Raw genomic sequence first — 18,904 nt, 5'->3', positions numbered from 1 at the left:
CTCTATTGTATCTTTGCAACAACTCATTCTGACCACGAGACAGCGGCAGTCAAGTGTGAGGAGGATGAGGAAGGGTTTGAGGGTTGCTCTGAGTTCCTCTACTCTGTACAGGAGAAGTTAGGTATCTTGAACAATGGTGCAGTCTATGCTCTGTATGACTATGAGGCTAACAATACAGATGAGCTCAGTTTCAAGACGGGCGAATGTATTATTGTACTGAGGAAGGGAGATGAGAATGAAAGAGAATGGTGGTGGTCCAAGTTAAATAACAAAGAGGGTTATGTTCCCAGAAACCTGTTGGGACTTTACCCCAGGGTTCAACCTTCTGCTACACCTCAGTGAAAGTTCAGCCCGATCCGTCAGAAGTCTTGTTAAGATTTCCAACGAAATTTTAAAGCAACGATCCCTTCTGGCTCGAATGTTCCGCGCGCAGGTATCAGTTTTCTGTTGGGGACCATATTGTATGTAGTTTGGAATTATTTTTTATAAGCGGAGAAGGAAACTGTCATCGAGTACCAGACGCGTAGGATCTACAGGTCATATCTTCCACCATGAACGACCTTTTTCGAACGATCTAACGAGCATAATGTCATGTAAGTATGTCATAAGTTTGTAATTTATAATCCTAATATAACAATGAATGATTGACTTTTAGAACAAAAGAAATGTTCGCCATTTCTTGCCACATATCACAAACCTATTCCATACCTTACTTACCTACATTCCTTTTTTTATGACCTTTTAAGATCCTTATTTTGGTGATTACTGAATCGTATCTATTCCATGTGTAAGATTTACTGCTAAGTACCCAATTATCTTGAATTAACGCGTGAACCAAATACTGGTGTTACCTTGTGAATGGGGGAACTCTGTGAGAAATTGATCTAGCCAGTGAATTATGCAAGGCCCTCTACAGGTTGATGTTAAGGTAATTGAATTACATTATTACAGGGAGTCATCAAAAAGTCGTTTTGCCAGCCCAGTTATCTTGGAAGGTAGCACGTCTGCCTTGTAAGTGCTAGGTCTTGGGTTCGATTTCCGCCCGGGGCGGTTTTTTTCCTAAACAGAATATTCCTTCTCGGAACGGCTGACTTTCTTCTATCCTGTCTTCCTTCTCTCTATCTGTACCAAAAATGGTACATTATTGTTGTGAAGTAAAAAAAGAAGTACCTACCTACCTACCTAGGTATTTACCTATATCAATATTTTTTACTTTCTATTATTCTCCAAGAATATTGTGCCTCGCGTGTTTTACTAATGGTTCCATTGTTGCCTGTCATGGATTTTATTACTATCATCATCATCACATCATCGCTATTCTTAATATTATTTATTTTTGATGGGTTTATTGTCACTATCATTGAATTGGAATCGTGATTTCGGGTGTCGTGTGTATGCCATCTACTCATACCGTATTCCTTGTCTTATCCGTGATTAACGTACAAATCATACCCAAGATCTATGAAATTCGTCCCCTAACACGATACTCATCAACGAAGATCCGCTTTACCTGGTGGTGTAGTGGTCAAGGCGTTCGCCTGGTCAACAAGAGGGCGCGGGTTCAATCCCAACCAAGGTATGGAATGTTGTCCTCATTTATTTGAGAATGTGACCAAGTAATAATGGAGAACCAAACCAAAGGAAAAAAAATAATAATAATAGGGTTAGGTGGTAGAGAACGCCTCCAGCTGTAACTTCCTAAGAGTCCATTATTATTATGCCCAAAAGTGTTCGATGGGCTGAATCAAGTAGAAAAAAGCGCCATTACGTGCTTTACTGCTTTTTAAAATATTTTTTTCAACTTGAAACAATTACTTTCGGAATTAATTTACTCTTTTCGGTGTTGAAATCATGTAAATTTGTTTTCCGAGTTTGTTAATTTGTTTGACTTTTTCCGTGAAGATGTAAAGTTGTGAAGAAATCCGTGTGTTTTCATCAATCACATACCTTATTGAGGTCATATCAATGAGGAATTTCTTGGAGAAAGTTAAGGATATTATGGAAACCAAATAGATTCTTGTAAGTTTTCATGTATTTTATTTATGTTATTTCTCTAGCGATGAATCTAGTGGAAATGAAAAGTTTAAAAGAGCTGATATTTATTCCAATTTAAAAACCATTCAATAATTCAATGCAACAAAACTAGCTTTAGTTAGGTAGTTAGTTACCTCTGAACCTATGCCAGCAGTGATGTGAGTAAGAAATGGAATTTTTTTCATACTCTCCTTTAAAAATGAACTACCTCAGTTATGATAATGATGTAAAATTAAAACGAAGAAAATATTACTGCGGTTGGGTGGAAGAGCTCCTTTTGGAGAGTCCTGCCACATTAAATAAAGCCAGAAAAAAAAACTAGTATAGCTCCGCTATACTGTAGTAATAGAAAGTAAAAAATCATTTTTAAAAAATGATCTGTATTAGAGGATTTTTGATGTGAGAAATTACTGAGGTGTTTTGAGAATCCATTGCTGGGACCTCAATCTGATATTAAATTCAAGTTGAACTGATTGTATTAAGCAATTTGATTGTTCCATTTTATCTAAATGTAGGAATTAGTATAAAATTGAGCCTTCTATGTATTTATTCAACAACTAAGTACTTATTACTATTTAAGTAATGTATTTTAGGCATTTACTTGGCTCACTATACCTATACTATAGAAAGAACAAGAGGTTTTTTTTTTTTTTAATTTATGAATCCATTGGAAAAAAAATGTCTTGAAAATTTAGTGAATCCAAGGGATCCACTGGATTTTCAAGCACTAGGTGGCTAGATTCATTTGGGTACCTCATAAGTAGTACTTCTGGGACATACTGTACTTACTACATAGGTACCTACCCACTTGCCACTTGTAGTGCCATTGGTATAGGTCACAGGTCCATCAATGTATTTTATTTTGTACCTATTGCAAGACATTTCGTGAAAAGTAGAATCTAATCTACCTACACACACAAAAACTTATTTCCAGGGGTCAAACTTCTTGGTATATAGCTTTTTATAAGTGTTGGTACCTAATCTGGAAAGAGCAACTCTAGATAATAACTTTAAAGGTATATCTGGATATTCAAATTTTACATTAAGTAAATTGTTTAATTCAAATTACAGTGTGGACCGAGTTAACCCCATCAGGTTGAATGATTTCTATTCATATAGCATTTTCCCTTACGGGTAGGGTTGCCTTACACCTCAGCCACTTTGAGCTTTTTGTGTAAAATTTCTATTCTACAATATTAGATTTTATTCATTTGTTTCAGAACCTGTCTCCACACAATGGATTTTGTTTGACATGAGAAGATAGTGCTGTAAATAGACTCCCTCTCATGAGTGGTCATGATATGACACTTCGAAACCGTCCTTATCCTTCAAGTTCTACTTTGAAAGCAGCAGATTTGTTAACGGAAGGTGTAGAGCTGACACTAGGTGAGCTGGAAGACATGGCTGTGAGGCAACAAGCTCAGATAGACTCTCAACGTCAGCTCATTGCTGCTAAGGAGCAAAGGTTACGGTTCCTCAAGCAGCATGAAGCTCGACACCAACAGGTTGCAGCTGAACATGAGAGATTACGGAGATTGCGGGACAGAGTGGAGCAACAGGAATTAAAACTTAGGAAGTTAAGAGCATTACGAGGACAGGTAGATCAGAACAAAATGAACAATATTTCTCTCTCATCAGATTTGGAATCAATCCGAGCACTGTTTAATGAAAAGGAGAAAGAATTGTGTATGGCTGTGGCAAAAGTAGAGGAACTAACACATCAGCTGGAGGATTTAAAGCGAGGACGTACACATCAGCCCTCTCATCCTCACCTCTCTGCTGAACTAGAGAACTTGAGACGAGAGCTTATGTACCATAATAAACTAAGTGAACAGCAAAATGTGAGATTACATCAACAGAGAGAAACATTAACTAAGAAACAAGCAGAAGTCAATTCTGTGGATCTGAGAATATCCGAGTTGCAAGAGAGACTACAGAGGAAACGGTTGCTGAATCAACAACTTGCTAGTCAGCTCAATTCTAACATCAATTCAAGTCAGCATCAGCTTCCTCCTGGTAAGCAGCAACTTGTTGCTCAGAACTCGCAGTTGACCTCAGCTCACATCAATAATGTCAATTCTTTGTTTCGTTCCATGACAAGTAGTAACATTGCAGCTGTAGCGCCATACCTTCATGTGCCTTCTAAACCTAACCTTGATAATACTCATGCCATTTTCCAAAACCAAAGACGAATAGAATCTGGACACAATCAGTTAAATAAAGTGGTGTGTTTTGATTTCGTACCAGAAATTTCTGAGAAATGTGCTGTTGACGAAATACAATAGGAAAGGAAGACGAGAGAAGAATGGAAACGGAAGAAACCGCAAGAAGAAGATTGGAATCTCTCGAAAATGAAACCTGATGAGCATTGTCAAACAATAAACGAAAATAACTCAAACTTCAAAACGCGTAATAATGATATTCAAGATGAACTAATTGTTCAGTGAACAGTGAATGGTACTCAGAAAAATCTGGTGTGAACATCACACGACTTGCCTCATCCTATTGAATGGTGCTTATTTGGGTGTTCTGTTGTTACATTTACAATATCTCTAACCGTTTAGTCGATATAGCTGAAAACCGCCAAAAAGCGGTCGAACTGGTCACCCGCAATTCGCGTTAGAACCTTTTTTTCATCGCAGAAATTTGCACAATGGTGCTTATTTGGGTGTTCTGTTGTAACATTTACAATATCTCCAACCGTTTAGTCGATATAGCTGAAAACCGCCAAAAAGCGGTCGAGGTGGTCATCCGCAATTTTTTCATCGCAGAAATTGCAATCTATTTCTCAAGGACGCGATCCAATCCACCTGACGGAAATTAAATTTCCTCCAATCAATTTGAAGAAGACCGAGATTATACTGAATTCACTTGCCGTATCCTCAAACTCCTAATTTAATTAAATCTTTTTGCCACTGTTCTTGGGACTAAGACGCTGGACGGCTGGATCAATAGTAATAGACCGACTCGAGACACAATCATGACAGGTACCCTCCCAGTAAACTGGAAGACCCTCGAGTGCAAATGAAAAACAAGGCTAGTGAAAACTTGAACCTTCTGACGTAATTGTGGACACAAACATTGACTCAAAAGTCAATGAAATGCAACTTTAATTAATTTGATGAAAGTTGTTTTGACTTTTAATTAAATTATTTTTTATTTGTGTCCAATTTTCCGTCATCACTTAAGTACGTAGGTACGTGTATTTGTACGTAGGTACCACTTATTTTTTTGTATTTATCTAGTAGAATAGTCTCGTATGTACCTAGGTAGCCACCTATGTTGTAGTTAAAGGTATCTATTTTATTGTTGTAAGAGCTAGGAACGTATCACACAAAACCATAGGGTACCTAATCTGGACGAGAAAAAAAATCCAGGATTATAAAGACAAAATATTATATATTAATAAAACTACATCTATATGATATTCGAGATAGGTGTACCTATACCTCCCCAAGTAGATGATAACGAAAACTAAGAACATATTACTAATCTGATAAATGGTATATAGAATAGAATAATCTCTATAGAATATTGGAATATGTACCTAATAATAAGATCAACACCCCCCCGTCCTGACCACTACCAAAGATATCAAATTCCAATTTATTGTTCCAAAGAGGCGAATACAATAGTCCGTCCACTATACCTTTTATTATTACTATTGTAATTTAATAAAGGAAGGACGGACTAAAAAAAGTGGAGGGAAACTTTACGACAGTGCCTTCCTAAAAACCCGAAGATTCTAAGAAGAGCTTAAGAAACTGGTTCGGAGGATTTTATTACATTATGAGCTATGAGTTTAACAGATGAGTCAACTTCTATGAGGCATTACAACCTCTACATTACTAGCCAAGTAGTCCATTTAGAGATGGACCTACCTGTTTTGAATTAAGATTTTGGGATGAAATCAGGGGCTTTTGCTTTTTTCGAACATTATCCGTTCAGGATAAAATCCGCCCCGGGCGGGAAGCGAACTCGCGGCCTAGCGCTTACAAGAGGCAGAGGCTCTACGAACCAAGCTAAGTAGGCTGGGCTTCTACAAAATTGATTCCCTTCCGTTTTAAGGCAAAATAGTTTGAATAATATTAATGTTTAGATTTGTCTCTAAACAATTCTTAGAATTAGCTTGTTTTTGTTGTTTTTTATTAGGTATCTGCCAATCTACCTATTATAACCTATAGTTTGGTATATTTTCCTCTTCAAACTTGTCCGAAGTATCGGCCCCCCCGCCCTAAATACGGCTCTGCCTTTAGGCCTGTCTAGTCCCTACACCTAAGCCTCAGATTGCGCTTTTTGTGTATGTTGTGTGTGTTGTGTAGTTCAAACAGTACTGCAACATACATATTTCTACCTACGTAACATCGAATGTAACATATCGATTGAATTGTTTCAAACACTGGAAGGGTTTCTTGTCTAGGGTTGGGTGCCGGGCATTGTTTCTATGGATGCATGTTGTGTCTAACCTGTCTATGACTATTTCTAATTCCCCATTTGTAAAGTCTACAATGCTATTGTGTATGTCTACTATAGGGTGTAGTGTCTAAAGCCCGGTCTAAACGAAATACATAATATCTCCTAACTTGGTCTTCTAATCTCGACTTTCGACGGATCGTTGTGTGTGTGTAAGCGAATTTTGCGTCAGCACTGGAGTTCAAGACCATGCCTCATTGTCTAATGGAAATAATTTCGCCATCCAGTTTCCTTGTCAGATTTTCTCGCGAGGGAGTGTAGAAAAATGCTGACTATTGTTTTAAATTGCCTTCATGAGAAAAGAAAAATCTTTTCCGTAGCTGCTGACTCTCCAGCTTTGTCAACAAGGGAAAACAAGGGCTATGGCTTTTCTCAAAATATGTTCAACGATAAGTTGCCGGACCAATTGGTCAATTCGGCGATTTTTCAAATCTTTTCCGTAGCTGCTGACTCTCCAGCTTTGTCAACAAGGGAAAACAAGGGCTATGGCTTTTCTCAAAATATGTTCAACGATAAATTGCCGGACCAAATGGTCAATTCGGCGATTTTTCCCCCTCATTCAGCAAAGTTTCAGGTAAAATTTATTGTCAGGTACGAAAAAGTAAAATAAAATCATTTTGTAAAGGACTGATTTGAGACAGTGTCGAGTCCGAAAAGTATTTGAAAACATTTCTCAGTCAGCAAAGTTCAAGGCATAGCTTATTATCAAATAAGAATGGAAATTAGAATCATCTTGAAAAAGACTACAAGAGGTACATATTTGAGTTTCGGAAACTCTGAGTGCTGATTCAAAGCAGAGTTGAGTCAGGAGAATGTCTCCCATTCAGCAAAGTTCAAGGCATAGCTTATTATCAGATAAGAAAGGAAAATAACATAGTCTTATCGAGGCCATAATTATTTAGGTTTGAGAAACGCTGTCTGCTGATTCAAGGCGAAGTTGAGTCAGGAGAATATTTCTCATTCAGCAAAATCCTCGGAGAGTTTCGCGCTCGATTTTTTTCTCATTTGTTTTTCTCCCCCATCAGCATTGTTGTGTTGGGACGATTTTTTTTATCCATTTATCTCTCTCTCTCCCTCTCTGTCTTTCTCTCTCTCTCTCTCCTCTGTTCCTGCTTCTAGGAATTACATGTCTAGGTCTGGAACTCAGACAATGAGCTCAATAAACACCAACATAGCATTAGCACCTAGTAGTAGCAACAGCAACAACAGTACAACCAGTCAAATTCAAAGTAGCATGAATAGTCAGAAACCTGTTCTGTTCCTGCTTCTAGGAATTACATGTCTAGGTCTGGAACTCAGACAATGAGCTCAATAAACACCAACATAGCATTAGCACCTAGTAGCAGCAACAGCAACAACAGTACAACCAGTCAAATTCAAAGTAGCATGAATAGTCAGAAACCTGTAAGTAGTGTGGCACCTACTGCATTACATGAACAGCAGCAGGCATTGGTGTTCCAAGCTGCATCAACCAAAGTCCATCCTGTACAGCCCATCACATTGATGTCAACCTCACAACAACTCAGTTCGGTCAAAGATAACAAAAACGACCGTACTGAAAGCCATACGGATAGTGAAACACTATCACCCAAACCTGCTCTACCTCCTAAACCTGCTGTCCCAATCAAAAGTACGCCCCCTCCTCCTCCCAGACAAAGTAATATTAGTTCAGTGGATACTAATGAAGAAGAAGTGAAAAACACCACTCAAGTAGTGGATGCCAAGGGTAACTTGGACATGGTAAAGACAGGGCAGCTAGAGCAAAGGATATTCAACTTAAATCTGAGGGACTCTGACAATAACAAGAGATTGAATGGTAGCATCGCCATCAGTACACAAGAACTAGATGGCTCACAACCACGTCGTGCCACGCTAAGTATAGTGACCAAAGATACGAGCTGCCCTCCTCCATTACCTACCACTGAGCCTCCTTCTGATGACAACATTAATAATAATATCGAGGATATTAAGGAAGATAAAACCAGTGATTTTAGTACTGAATCTCCTGACCAGACAGACCGAGTGATTAACTCAAGCCCGAGTGACAGCAATAATCAAGAGATTGCAGAAATCAAGTCAGCACTCAAGTCTGGCAAGCTTGGCAAGAAAAGATGTGTTTCCTTCGATCCGTTAGCTCTTCTCCTTGATGCCTCACTAGAAGGAGAATTAGAACTTGTTATGAAGACAGCACGTCTGGTAAAAGATCCTAGTGCCGCTAATGATGAAGGTATTACAGCACTACACAATGCTATCTGTGCAGGACACTTTGATATCGTTAGATTTCTAGTACAATTCGGTTGTGATGTGAATGCACAGGATTCTGATGGTTGGATGCCTTTGCATTGTGCTGCTAGCTGTAATAACCTGGCTATGGTGAGATTCCTAGTGGAACATGGCGCTTGTATCTTTGCAACAACTCATTCTGACCACGAGACAGCGGCAGTCAAGTGTGAGGAGGATGAGGAAGGGTTTGAGGGTTGCTCTGAGTTCCTCTACTCTGTACAGGAGAAGTTAGGTATCTTGAACAATGGTGCAGTCTATGCTCTGTATGACTATGAGGCTAACAATACAGATGAGCTCAGTTTCAAGACAGGCGAATGTATTATTGTACTGAGGAAGGGAGATGAGAATGAAAGAGAATGGTGGTGGTCCAAGTTGAATAACAAAGAGGGTTATGTTCCCAGAAACCTGTTGGGACTTTACCCCAGGGTTCAACCTTCTGCTACACCTCAGTGAAAGTTCAGCCCGATCCGTCAGAAGTCTTGTTAAGATTTCCAACGAAATTTTAAAGCAACGATCCCTTCTGGCTCGAATGTTCCGCGCGCAGGTATCAGTTTTCTGTTGGGGACCATATTGTATGTAGTTTGGAATTATTTTTTATAAGCGGAGAAGGAAACTGTCATCGAGTACCAGACGCGTAGGATCTACAGGTCATATCTTCCACCATGAACGACCTTTTTCGAACGATCTAACGAGCATAATGTCATGTAAGTATGTCATAAGTTTGTAATTTATAATCCTAATATAACAATGAATGATTGACTTTTAGAACAAAAGAAATGTTCGCCATTTCTTGCCACATATCACAAACCTATTCCATACCTTACTTACCTACATTCCTTTTTTATGACCTTTTAAGATCCTTATTTTGGTGATTACTGAATCGTATCTATTCCATGTGTAAGATTTATTTGACTTTTAGAACAAAAGAAATGTTCGCCATTTCTTGCCACATATCACAAACCTATTCCATACCTTACTTACCTACATTCCTTTTTTATGACCTTTTAAGATCCTTATTTTGGTGATTACTGAATCGTATCTATTCCATGTGTAAGATTTATTTTTAAGTACAAGTACTTATGAATTCCAAGTCCTGTTGTTATCTTTTGTATTCTACATGGACTCTAAACCTAATTTTGTTAATATAGAGTTTTGTATCAATGTATGATATAGTACACATATCCCCATTTTACATAGTATGAATATATGACTTTATTATACAAAGCAGAACATAAATGTACATACTTACCATATCCCAATTATCTCTTGGAATTTTATTATTTTATACAGGGTGTTTATTTAACAAACGAGCGAGATATGGCTCACTTCATTAGATACACTTCATATGTTTTTAATTACCTACCATAAATAAGTAGATATAATCCTAAGTATCAGTACATAGTTATTTGTTTAGAATTCATATTTTTGACGAGCTATAGGTAACTAGCCTTCAATCAATAACTTCTCAATTTTAGTACCTGCAATCTTGGACATTTCAAAAAAAAAGTCCAACAAATCTATCGATACAAATGATTTTTCAACCAACTCTCTGGTCCCTGGCTCGTCTGACAAAGGAACACCCTGTATAAATGGGTGTATTCAAAGCAATGCTTTCTGTGACACACTGTAAGTTTATACAGAGCAATAGGTAAAATGCAGGTTATCATTTTACGACACGACTGTTCAACCGAAAGTAACAAATAAAACCGTAAAGGCCTGAACTGCTGGTTCAATTTAGAATGTTAACAATGCTACTAATGCTAGTAATAAACCTCGTCCAGTGTTGTTAATGTATTCAGTAAACGGGCAACAAAATATCGCCTTGATGTGGGGGAAAAAAAGATGTTGAAAAAAATCCCTTATTGTACTAATGCTAGTAATAAACCTCGTCCAGTGTTGTTAATGTATTCAGTAAACGGGCAACAAAATATCGCCTTGATGTGGGGGAAAAAAGATGTTGAAAAAAATCCCTTATTGTACCTTCAAGGCGAAGTTGAGTCAGGAGAATATTTCTCATTCAGCAAAATCCTCGGAGAGTTTCGCGCTCGATTTTTTTCTCATTTGTTTTTTCCCCCATCAGCATTGTTGTGTTGGGACGATTTTTTTATCCACTTATCTCTCTCTCTCCCTCTCTGTCTCTCTCTCTCTCTCTCTCTCTCTCCTTCTCTTATTGTACCTACAATGATAATAATTATTATGATGCTCCAGCTTACCATACCCATTTCTAATTTTCAATAAAATTTCCCACCCAAAATAATATTTCTATTCCCACACTATAGTTCTCGAACAGGTAAAACCAAACTCTGCTGAATAAACTGTAAAGGGAGCAAAGTAAACTGCCCTTTGCTCAGTGTGTTGCGAATATTCTACTTTCCCACTTTGACGCTTCGGGGCCTTTACCAGTTCGTTTTGATTTACACTTGGGGCCTTTTACAAGTTTGCTTTGCTTTGTTATACACCCGCCACCTTCACCATATCCCATTTTTTTACAATCCAATGTACCTTTCATATTGAAACCCCCTCCTCTAAATTACCATTTTTTTTTTTTTATTTTTTAGTAGCTACCTAGGTAGTTATAATTTAATACTTTTTCTTCTTTTGTAACGGCTTGTTTTTTAACTCTGCTTTTTTTTGTCAGCAGAAGAACGCTTAAAAGTTGAGCTTTTGACATTGTAAGTAAACACTTTTTTTTATGAAACCTGAGATTTTAGGCATTGTTTGTACTTTGTACCTACCACACATTATTATTATTATTATTATTATTATTATTATTATTATTATTATTATTATTATTATTATTTTTAATGTTTACATAAAGCTTCCTTCTGTTCGGTCTCATTTTTCTGTTGTACAAGTAAGAGTAGATAGCAAATAATTTCGATAGCGTAAGGAATTGTTTCCGTTTCATATTACTTACTTACGGCCACAAAATTTTGAAATTTATAAGAGAAAATAAACCCCAATTCTTGCTGTTTGTCTCCACCATGCATGAGAATGTTTTACCTTTCTGTCCTTTGTTAAACTCGGGATTGATTTTTTCCAATGGCTTTATCGTTGAAAATAGTCTAGTAATACGATGGTCCAATGAGCTGCAGAACTTGGAAGTGAAATTTGGCTTTTTTCTTTTAGTAGACAATAATATAGCTTTTAGCATAAAGATACGCCTCTCTCGCTGGACGATTATATGGTTTCATAACTTCTTTATTTTACCAAGGAGGATGCAGGGTTTTAAAACTGGCCGTTACCGTTACTGATGAGAACCAGGGAACATTTTGAGTGACTAGAAAAAGGTGGCCCTTGATAATCATTTTATGGGGGAAACTTCTACCAAAACCTGTGGATATTTGATCCACATGCCTAAATAATAGTGAACTTTTTCTACTTGCACACCCCCTGTTGAGCCGGCCCTGATGAAAAGATAAATAATTTCCTTTAATCACAAACAATACCTAAATCTTCTGAACACCAAACTCTTTGAAAATTGTTCATACCTACCTATGTGAATAATCAATACATATTTTACATAGGAGTCGGCATTCAAGTAGGTACCTATACTTATAACTTTTAAGTAGGTACTAGGTACCTACCTCCAGTGAAAAAGACAGTGAGACGAAGAGAAATAATATTGACCAATAAACGGAACTTGGGAGACAAAAATAACGGGCCCTGGGCCCTCTGGGGGCCCTATAATTTCGCAGAGTCGAGCCTGAAATTTCTCTAGGCGGCCCTGGCTTGGACACACGAGTACATAATCACTCAGATATTTGTGGGGGAGTGCCTTATTTCCAAGAAAAACAATAAGACAGAAGAAAAAGAAGACGAAGAACACGAAGGAAGAAGAAAAAGAAGAGGACAAGAAGAAGGAAGAAGAAGGAAGGAAAAAAGAAGAAGAAGGAAAAGGAAAGGGAGAGGAAGCAAAAGAAGAAGGAAGGAGACGAAGAAGAAATAGGAGGAGGAAGAAAAAGAAGAGGACAAGAAGCACAAAAAGGAAAAGAAGAAGGAAGGGGAGAAGAATAATGAGGGGAAGCAGGAGGAGAAGAAGAGGAATAGAACAACTATAAAGAGAAAAAGAAGGGGAGGAAAAAGAAGAACTTGGAGGGAAATCAACTTGAAGAAATATCATCACTTCACCTGGCCATCCAGACTTCTAGTCTATAATACAGGGTGTAGCTAAAGTAGGTTCTCATAGTTTCCCTGTATAGATGGGTTCAACAAAACTCGACGATTAATAACATAATAACAGATGAGCAGAGTTTCTATCTATTTCTTGCCTTGTAAGCGGAAGGGTCCGGTTCTATTTCCGTCCAGTACCCTATATCACCACAAAGTATGGAAAAGTATTTACAATTCCATATTTCGATCTAATTCGTCCAAATTCAAAATTCTGCTTTTCCATTGGCTATTACACCTGTAAGATACTTTTCCATACTTTGGTGATATGAGGCACAGGGCCAACTTTACTCTTAAGGTTCGTTCTCGGAACGGCTGGCTTTCTCTCATCCTGTCTTTCGATTTCGGAACGATAAGAGCTCCGTTTTCAAAGTTCCCTCTATCAAACCTCTTTTTACTTTCCTTATCCTAAGTATAGGACGGAAAGCATCTACTGAAACAGGAGGGCGTGGGTTCGATCCCAGCCGAGGCATGGAATTTTATCCTCATTTATTTGAGATTTTGACCACATAATAATAGAGCTCTACGGGTTAGGTGGTAGAAAACGCCTCCGGCGTTAACCTCACCTAGTGGTTACCTTCCACTCAAGAGTCTATTATTATTATCAAATGTGGCGTTATTTTGACAAACGTGGCATCGATTTTTTGATAGAGGGAGCTGTAACTGCTGAGGTCTAATTCGTCCCGAAATCGAAAAGAGGACAGGGATAGGAGAAAGCCTGCAGCCGTTCCGAGAACTATCCTTATTTGTTTAGGATAAAGTCCGCCCCGGGCGGGACTCGAACCCGCGACCTAGCGCTTACAAGACAGGCTACCCTCCAAGCTAACTAGGCAGGTCGGATCGGTTTGAAAGCTTATGAAACGGAAGTTTGCACATTTTTAGCGTTATTTTTCGGAATATAAAATGGTAACACCTTAATCAAACTGTCATGGAGAGATCAAACCATCTGGTATTCCAATTACATCACCAGTGAAATAGACGTGGTCACTGTTCATTCATTCTAGTGAAAGGGGTTTCATTGTAACGAATTGGTGGAGAAAAAAAACGGGTCTGATTTGGTTTCTGATTTGGTTGAGTTACGTCACACCAATTTATGTATATACCGTCAGGTTAGCGCAGTCACATTCCAGAAGCATGCTAAGTACCCAATTATCTTGAATTAACGCGTGAACCAAATACTGGTGTTACCTTGTGAATGGGGGAACTCTGTGAGAAATTGATCTAGCCAGTGAATTATGCAAGGCCCTCTACAGGTTGATGTTAAGGTAATTGAATTACATTATTACAGGGAGTCATCAAAAAGTCGTTTTGCCAGCCCAGTTATCTTGGAAGGTAGCACGTCTGCCTTGTAAGTGCTAGGTCTTGGGTTCGATTTCCGCCCGGGGCGGTTTTTTTCCTAAACAGAATATTCCTTCTCGGAACGGCTGACTTTCTTCTATCCTGTCTTCCTTCTCTCTATCTGTACCAAAAATGGTACATTATTGTTGTGAAGTAAAAAAAGAAGTACCTACCTACCTACCTAGGTATTTACCTATATCAATATTTTTTACTTTCTATTATTCTCCAAGAATATTGTGCCTCGCGTGTTTTACTAATGGTTCCATTGTTGCCTGTCATGGATTTTATTACTATCATCATCATCATCATCATCATCATCACATCATCCCTATTCTTAATATTATTTATTTTTGATGGGTTTATTGTCACTATCATTGAATTGGAATCGTGATTTCGGGTGTCGTGTGTATGCCATCTACTCATACCGTATTCCTTGTCTTATCCGTGATTAACGTACAAATCATACCCAAGATCTATGAAATTCGTCCCCTAACACGATACTCATCAACGAAGATCCGCTTTACCTGGTGGTGTAGTGGTCAAGGCGTTCGCCTGGTCAACAAGAGGGCGCGGGTTCAATCCCAACCAAGGTATGGAATGTTGTCCTCATTTATTTGAGAATGTGACCAAGTAATAATGGAGAACCAAACCAAAGGAAAAAAAATAATAATAATAGGGTTAGGTGGTAGAGAACGCCTCCAGCTGTAACTTCCTAAGAGTCCATTATTATTATCCACTCAAGAGTCTATTATTATTATTATTATTATTATTATTATTATTATTATTATTATTATTATTATTATTATTATTATTATTATTATTATTATTATTATTATTATTATTATTATTATTATTATTATTATTATTATTATTATTATTATTATTATTATTATTATTATTATTATTATTATTATTATTATTATTATTATTATTATTATTATTATTATTATTATTATTATTATTATTATTATTATTATTATTATTATTATTATTATTATTATTATTATTATTATTATTATTATTATTATTATTATTATTATTATTATTATTATTATTATTATTATTATTATTAACAGTAAATCGAACGCTTAACCGCGAAGCTTTCAGGTAACGCGAAGCGCGACATTTCGACATCAGTGTAATAGCGAAGTGACAGTTAACCCGCCGAGTCTTACACCGAGGCTACGTGGATATTACACAAATAAATTATGAAATAATTGAAGAAAAAATATTCTTTAAAAAAAAACTGAAATTTTTGTCAAAACTTGGGATTTAGGGAAAAGAACAGAGGGGAAAAAATAAGAATAATTTTATTAAGAAGCCAGTTAAGAATAGCTAATTAACATTTACGTAATCTAAGAAAGTATTGGGTTTTAAGACCACGTGCGACGCTATTTTGGCAACAAATTTTAGCTTAAACTCTTTTAATTAAATGAAAGTCGTTAATGAACTTTTAATTAATTAGCAATCACACAATTTTTGTGGCCAATTTTACATCACCTAAGCTGTCCATTTGGTCTCCCTTCTTCCATTTTATTTTATAGCAGTCATGTGCTCGGAACTCAATATTGCTTCCGAGTTTTTTTCTACCTATTCTACTATTTGTCTGAAGATTCGCGAAGTGTACCAAACTCGAGAGACCTTTCAGGATGTCAGGATGATAATGTCACAAACAGTAAATTACTTTTACTTTTGCAAACACGCTTATACTCATCACATCAATAGATAATGTGTAGGATTGCTACATTAGCTACGTTGGGCACACTTTGATCACTGTCACTTACTTTCTTCAAACAAAAACTAATGGAAACAACCTATAGGTAAATATCATGACATTAACTCTTTGTTGTTGTTGTTGTTGTTGTTGTTTTTTTCTTTCAAATTGCAAAATACAGAGAGGGAAAAAAATCGATATATGTTTACCAATTGTCGATGAATTTGAGGTATAAAGGATTAATTGCATAAAGGTACCATCACTTTTTATAATTATTATTATTTTGACATTTAACAGAGTTAGTTGTAACTAAGGTGTCATCGTCCCGAAAGCAAAGGTAGAAGGAAGACAGGACGTAAAGTTAAACCCAATAGTTTAATAAAGGGTTAAACCGGGGAACTCTGTCTGGTGTGTACGCTTAGATAAGGATAAATGGGAGTGAATACAGGGGAGGGATACAAATAGGGGAGCCTTCGACTTTCTCAATTGAAAATATTTAAGAAGATTACCGCCTCTCCTTTCCCTCCCATTTGGGGATGATATCATCTCCCACCTCTGAGTGGCGTAGGTAATGGGGTGACACCCCCAGTTTCCCTTAATGGGGGTGTCACCACTCGAGTTATTAATTGAGTAGACACTTAAGAGGATTAGGAAAATGGGCGCCTAATAGTCATTAGCGACGCCTATTTATCGACTATTCATCTTAACTCGTATAATAATAATAATAACAAATTATCCATACTGCTAGAATAGGACTAACGAGTTCTTTTTAACATAATACTACCACGAGTATGAAGCTGTGTTCACGCATTGTTTCATTACAAATTTTCATCAGTAAATTAATGGTTTCTTCAAATTAAATTAATCCCAAGGGCAAGGAAAACCTAGACCCTTGACAAATGGAGTGTGCCTGAAGGCATGTGATGTGTTCCAATCCACTCGACCCAGCTGTGGACACAGCTAACACAGCTTTACTGCCAAATTCTCAAATAATACCTAGGTATTGACACATTTCGCACCTCTCTTGGGTTTGAACACACGCCCTCCTGTTTACCAAGCGAGCGTCTTGACCACTAGTCATCAACTTGTCATATCATAAGCGGGAGGGCGTGGGTTCAAATCCCCACAGAGGTGTGAAATTTTATCCTCTTTTCTAGTAGACAATAATATAGCTTTTAGCATAAAGATACGCCTCTCTCGCTGGACGATTATATGGTTTCATAACTTCGTTATTTTACCAAGGAGGATGCAGGGTTTTAAAACTGGCCGTTACCGTTACTGATGAGAACCAGGGAACATTTTGAGTGACTAGAAAAAGGTGGCCCTTGATAATCATTTTATGGGGGAAACTTCTACCAAAACCTGTGGATATTTGATCCACATGCCTAAATAATAGTGAACTTTTTCTACTTGCACACCCCCTGTTGAGCCGGCCCTGATGAAAAGATAAATAATTTCCTTTAATCACAAACAATACCTAAATCTTCTGAACACCAAACTCTTTGAAAATTGTTCATACCTACCTATGTGAATAATCAATACATATTTTCAAGTCTTTTGCCTTTTTCCCTGGTTCATTCTTAAACATAAGACACGATTTAATATTAGAAAGAAAATATATCTCTGTTCTATGAATTTATTTAAATTTAAGTTAACATTTTGAATCCGAGCCTGTTATGTTATAAAATAAAATTATGATTAAAAATTATTTCTAAAGTTAAATAAAGTGGTGTGTTTTGATTTCGTACCAGAAATTTCTGAGAAATGTGCTGTTGACGAAATACAATAGGAAAGGAAGACGAGAAAAGAATGGAAACGAAAGAAACCGCAAGAAGAAGATTGGAATCTCTCGAAAATGAAACCTGATGAGCATTGTCAAACAATAAGTAAACGAAAATAACTCAAACTTCAAAACGCGTAATAATGATATTCAAGATGAACTAATTGTTCAGTGAACAGTGAATGGTACTCAGAAAAATCTGGTGTGAACATCACACGACTTGCCTCATCCTATTGAATGGTGCTTATTTGGGTGTTCTGTTGTTACATTTACAATATCTCTAACCGTTTAGTCGATATAGCTGAAAACCGCCAAAAAGCGGTCGAACTGGTCACCCGCAATTCGCGTTAGAACCTTTTTTTCATCGCAGAAATTTGCACTCTATTTCTCAAGGACGCGATCCAATCCACCTGACGGAAATTAAATTTCCTCCAATCAATTTGAAGAAGACCGAGATTATACTGAATTCACTTGCCGTATCCTCAAACTCCTAATTTAATTAAATCTTTTTGCCACTGTTCTTGGGACTAAGACGCTGGACGGCTGGATCAATAGTAATAGACCGACTCGAATAGTGGTCAAGACGCTCGCCTGGTAAACAGGAGGGCGTGGGTTCGATCCCAGCCGAGGCATGGAATTTTATCCTCATTTATTTGAGATTTTGACCACATAATAATGGAGCTCTAAGGGTTAGGTGGTAGAAAACGCCTCCGGCGTTAACCTCACCTAGTGGTTACCTGCCCCCCCGCCCTAAATACGGCTCTGCCTTTAGGCCTGTCTAGTCCCTACACCTAAGCCTCAGATTGCGCTTTTTGTGTATGTTGTGTGTGTTGTGTAGTTCAAACAGTACTGCAACATACATATTTCTACCTACGTAACATCGAATGTAACATATCGATTGAATTGTTTCAAACACTGGAAGGGTTTCTTGTCTAGGGTTGGGTGCCGGGCATTGTTTCTATGGATGCATGTTGTGTCTAACCTGTCTATGACTATTTCTAATTCCCCATTTGTAAAGTCTACAATGCTATTGTGTATGTCTACTATAGGGTGTAGTGTCTAAAGCCCGGTCTAAACGAAATACATAATATCTCCTAACTTGGTCTTCTAAT

General features: G+C 37.4%; 1 protein-coding gene and 1 long non-coding RNA gene across 3 annotated transcripts; one reads left to right on the top strand and one right to left on the bottom strand.

Moving 5' to 3' along the window:
- Positions 1 to 1,721: 1,721 nt before the first annotated feature.
- On the top strand, positions 1,722 to 9,491 carry LOC103524682 (apoptosis-stimulating of p53 protein 2-like). The gene is made up of 5 exons (XM_026820024.1): positions 1,722 to 2,019; positions 3,255 to 4,246; positions 5,016 to 5,096; positions 7,071 to 7,081; positions 7,754 to 9,491. Exons 2-5 carry the CDS (start codon positions 3,321 to 3,323, stop codon positions 9,241 to 9,243), a joined length of 2,508 nt encoding a protein of 835 aa, XP_026675825.1. The 5' UTR covers positions 1,722 to 2,019; positions 3,255 to 3,320; the 3' UTR covers positions 9,244 to 9,491.
- A 214-nt stretch (positions 9,492 to 9,705) lies between these two features.
- On the bottom strand, positions 9,706 to 18,182 carry LOC113465480. 2 transcript variants are annotated; one of them, XR_003390182.1, is made up of 4 exons: positions 17,536 to 18,182; positions 10,971 to 12,285; positions 10,676 to 10,770; positions 9,706 to 10,562 (listed from the first exon to the last, which is right to left on the bottom strand). It is a non-coding gene; the product is annotated as an uncharacterized LOC113465480 (long non-coding RNA). The 2 variants fall into 2 exon arrangements; XR_003390181.1 differs by lacking the exon at positions 17,536 to 18,182 and having other exon boundaries at positions 10,971 to 12,304.
- Positions 18,183 to 18,904: the final 722 nt, after the last annotated feature.

The sequence above is a fragment of the Diaphorina citri genome, unplaced genomic scaffold, assembly GCF_000475195.1.
Source record: "Diaphorina citri unplaced genomic scaffold, Diaci psyllid genome assembly version 1.1 scaffold114, whole genome shotgun sequence".
Classification (NCBI taxonomy): Eukaryota; Metazoa; Arthropoda; class Insecta; order Hemiptera; family Psyllidae; genus Diaphorina; species Diaphorina citri.
This window is presented reverse-complemented; position numbering and strand designations above follow the sequence as displayed.